The sequence below is a fragment of the Triticum urartu genome, chromosome 7A (assembly GCF_056163025.1).
Source record: "Triticum urartu cultivar PI428250 chromosome 7A, HENAU_Tu73, whole genome shotgun sequence".
Classification (NCBI taxonomy): Eukaryota; Viridiplantae; Streptophyta; class Magnoliopsida; order Poales; family Poaceae; genus Triticum; species Triticum urartu.
The window spans coordinates 576,946,156-576,950,766 of record NC_141879.1 but is presented as its reverse complement, the minus strand read 5'-3'; the positions used below and the strand labels follow the sequence as shown (position 1 = coordinate 576,950,766).

Below are 4,611 nucleotides of genomic sequence, written 5' to 3'. Positions count from 1 at the left end.
GAAATCATGTAATATTTTATATAAAATTGGTGAAAACACATGTATTTGACGTCACAGATTTGAAATGACATCACAGACTTCTTATCCTACCACCGCCACTGATTTACCGGTGACGCCGTAGGGGCTACAACCACACCCTTTATGTTAACATCATCACTCCTAGCCTTCAACAGACAAGAGAGACCCTCGGCAGCTAACAGGAACAAGTATGGAGATATGGGATCTCCTCGTCGTATCCCTCTAGTTGGCTTGAACTCCTCCATCTTTACTCCGTTAACCAGCACAAAAAAAGTCACGGTGGACACACACCTCATAATTCTCTCAACCCAACCTTGCTCCAACCCAAGTTTTAACATCACAACCTCTAGATAGGTCCATTCAACTCTATCATACGCCTTCATCACACTGGTAGAAAAAGGGCCTTTAGTCCCGGTTCGTAAGGGCCTTTAGTCCCGGTTCTGGAACCGGGACTAAAGTGTCGGTACTAATGCCCTGACCCTTTAGTCCCGGTTCAATCCAGAACCGGGACTAAAGGCCCTCCACGTGGCCGGTCCACCTTTAGTCCCGGTTGGTAACACCAACCGGTACTAAAGGAAATTTTCTGATTTTTTTTTGAATTTTTTTTGAATTTTTTTTATTTTCAAATTTCTGAATTATTTTAACCTCTAATCTCTAATCACCCCTCACTGCTCAATTTAATCTCTAATCACCCCTCATCATTCCAAATCATCTCACTTCCCGAACGGTCACCCATCCTCTCACTACTCCAGCCTGAGCACGCTTAACTTCCGGGTTCTATTCTCCCTCGTTTCCAAGTCTGCACTTGTTGTTTTCCTGACAATAGTAAGATGTCAATCCTATTAACCCTCAGGAATTTAGCTTGAGCATGAAGTCACATATTTCACTGTTTGAGTTTAAAACTATTGTTCTAAAAAACAATAATTTTTTAGTAACACTAATATTTCTTGAATAAGTAGTTTGACCATTGTTTGACCACAGTTTGACCATAGTTTGACCAGATTTGACCAAAATTCAAAAAAGGTGAAATAATTATTTAATAACACTAATATTCTTGAATAATTATTTAGTAACACTAATACTTCTTGAATAAGTAGTTTGACCATAGTTTGACCAGATTTACTGAAAATTTAAAAAAACTGAAATTTGAGCATAACTTTTTTTCCTTTTGGAATTTGAGGATTCTAGAAATTTGCAAACAGGCCATAGGCCGTCTCCATCGGATGTAACTTTTCGAGTAGATGATTTTTCATATAAAAAACTTTTTAATCCGAGTTCGTATGCAAAAGTTATGCCCATTTTACAAATTCCAGAGAGATTTTGCAAATAAAATCAAAATTCATATTTGCAAATTTTCCCAACAACTAGACCACATATCACATGAAAAACTTATTTTCTTTTATTTTTTTGATATTTCCATCATTTTATTTTATTTTTTTAAACTGAAAAGGCGATCCGGGGGGGTAGAGTTTGAAAATGGGACCTTTAGTACCGGTTCGTGGCACGAACCGGGACTAAAGGTCTCAACCCTATTAGTCCCGGTTCGTGCCTCAAACCGGGACTAAAGGTCTAATCTTTAGTCCCGGTTTGTGGCACGAACCGGAACCAATGGTTGTGGGCCAGGAGCGAGGCCCATTGGTCCCGGTTCATCCCACCAACCGGGACCAAAAGGTCTAAATAAACCGGGACTAATGCCTTAGCCGCACGAACCGGGACCAATGCTCACATATGTCCCGGTTCTAGACTGAACCGGGACTAATGGGCTGAGCCGGCCTGAACCATAGCCCTGTTTTCTACTAGTGTCATATCGAGCTTTAGTGTACAGTAAGAGTTTCTTTTGCTTCTTGACCTCGTTCTGGTGTGTGTTTCTTGGGCCAACTGCTACCTAGTGCGTCCACAGACGGGTTTTGCTCGTGTGTATCCAAAACAATGGCTCGCCCAGGCCCAATAGGCAGTTACGGCCCAAGTGTAAGAGCCTGTGAAACGGAAGAGCGTTTTAAGGAATTTTAACGTAAGACAGAAACAATTCCTCAAAAAAAAACGTAAGACAGAAACATACATGACGGCATGTTTCGAAAAAAAACATATTATAATGATGAGCGGCCAGAAGATATATATAAATATAAGTAAAGATAATGATAAACATATACTACTCATTATAGATAGATGACTCGTTGTGACCTGCGACTGCGAGACTTTCAAGAGAGACAGTCTCCTAGAATGACGACGACGGGCGAGTATTTATAATATCACCCACCCAAACGAAAAGTGTGGCAATTTCAATTGGAAATCGAACTGGAGAGCAGCAAAGCGAGCGTCATGCATTTATTGAATATGCAGGCCAAAATTCCATTTGCGTTCACAGATCTCAACGCACGCCGCCGGCGCGCCGCTCACCTCACCAAGAACGCAAACAACAGCTCTATCTTCTCTGCTAATTAGATTCTACAGACAGAACACGCGGGGAAAATCCTAGGAGAAAATCCGACGACCAAAATTGGGCCCGCGTCCGGCAGAGGGTACACGGGTGCGCGCGCCGCGCCGCGCCGCGCCTACGACGCGTCCTCCCCGCGCGGCTCCCCCGCGTCGGCGGCGGTCACGGCGGGGAAGGCGAACGGCCTGGCGCTGGCGAGGAAGGACGGCAAGTCGTCGCCGGCCATGATGACGACGACCTTGGGCTCCCTGTCGAGCGGCGCCATCCCGCGCGCCGACGCGTCCTCGCCGGCGCTCCCCCGCCGCGACGACGACCCGGACGGCTTGCTGTCCGTGCAGACGAGCACGAGCAGCGCCACGGCGATGATCCCCATCATGAGCGCGAAGCCGAGGAGGAGGTACGGCGTCGGCGTCCTCCAGAAGGCCGGGTGCGCGCCGTGGCCGACCGCCACCATCGCCTCGCCCGCTCTGATCGGCCTCATGACGAACGATGGAGCACGCGGATCGATCCCTCTTCCCACTTTCTTCCTCTCTGCGTGCGCGTACAGCAAGCAGAGTGGTGGTTTCGCGCTTCTTCTCTGTGGGTGGCTGTAACGGCTGAGCGGGAGACTGCGATCGGGAGGAGGGGGAGGGAGGCGGCATTTATAGTCGGCCCGCCGAAGGAGGCCGAGAGCGCGGAAAAGTGACTGCGCGGCGCGGCGACGGAGGTTTGCTTGCCAGCTGTGCTCTGCGTGTGCCTCCCCCAGGTGCTCCTCCAGTGGCCCGCGGGTTTGGTTTGGGCGGTCTGCGGCTGCATGCACACGAAGGAGCGCCTGCAGCTGCTGGGTTTTGGCCGCTTGGATGGTGGGGGCTGGTTTTTCGGGTTCGAGACAGGTGGGGGCCCGCCCAGCATAGGTGGCGAGATCGCTGCGTCCGATGCCATCATGATTAAAGAACATCCAAAAAATGGAATTGTGTGTGCCAGTAGAAGAATTATTTGAATTCACCTCAGTGAGTAGGTTCTGGAAGTCTCTGCAAAGATACGGGGTGAGACGAGAGGCGGATGCTCGAGGTTCGGGAACGCCGAGGTGTGACTGTACACTGTGCTGGCACTGGCGGAGTTCATTGTAGAACTCCGGGTGGAGGAGATTCAGTGAACCTGGGCATGTGGAAATCAAACGCATGCTCTGCCGCAAAAACGGAAGAAATGTATGCTTGCCCGGCCGCTGAACTTGGCACAGGAGACCGGGATGATCCACGCCTTGTTGATCCTAGACACATTTGAAAATACCAACGGCGGTGTGACGACCGCGCATTGCGTTGCACGATACCCAACTTTGTAGTACAAGTTTAAGATGTTCTATTTTAAAATAATACTAATTAAATGAACAAAGACATGCATTAATGTGTTTTTTCATTCATTTCAAGCACTACCCCTAGATAGGACAACGGAGATTTTTTTTTTTGGAATGTTTGTAGTTTGACTACCAAATTCATTGATCAGTGGGGGAAAGAACGGAACGAGCTATACGGAGTACCTAAGGTGGGTTCGCGCCAGATATGCTCAAGCAATGAAGAAGAGAAAAGGAGAAAGGAAACAAAAAGACCTCAGAGTAATCTAATCGAGCTCAGCCAGGGCCAAATGGAATGCCCGCTCCAGCCATATTCCAAAGTTGGATCTCGTCTCTTACTTTAGAGATAAACATCTCCTTCTCTAGAAGTTCCTTCTAGAAGATTCGCCTATCCCCCCCCCCCCCCCCCCCCCCGCCCCCAATAGTTCCCTGGATATGAGCTGGATGAGGGATAGTGTTCCTTTTTTCTTCTCCGTGGTTGCATTGCCATGGCAGCTCGCCAACCAGCCTCTGATGCTGTTCCGGTTAGTCTAGGATGAAGGGAGCAGAGCAGTCATATTTGATATGTTTGCGACCTTTTCTCAAACATGTCGCGACCAAGGGCATTCAATGAGCAAGTGTGATGGGGTTTCTAGACTCCGCTCACACAGGGGGCAAAAATAATAGTTGTCCCATCCCCGTCGTAACAAGGCGTCGGCAGTGAGAATCCTTCCCAATATGCTCGTCCATAAGAAGAAACGGCATTTCCCTGGTGCCCATGCTACCCAGATCAGGATGTGTGTGGCACCTTCGAATTGCAGAAGGTATGTTGAACGGGCAGAGTACTTGT

The 4,611-nt window shown here is 48.1% G+C and overlaps 1 protein-coding gene across 1 annotated transcript; it reads right to left on the bottom strand.

The window, feature by feature from the left end:
* Positions 1 to 2,314: 2,314 nt before the first annotated feature.
* On the bottom strand, positions 2,315 to 3,130 carry LOC125523085 (protein GLUTAMINE DUMPER 6). Its single transcript, XM_048688131.2, has one exon. It carries the CDS (start codon positions 2,931 to 2,933, stop codon positions 2,571 to 2,573), a length of 363 nt encoding a protein of 120 aa, XP_048544088.2. The 5' UTR covers positions 2,934 to 3,130; the 3' UTR covers positions 2,315 to 2,570.
* Positions 3,131 to 4,611: the final 1,481 nt, after the last annotated feature.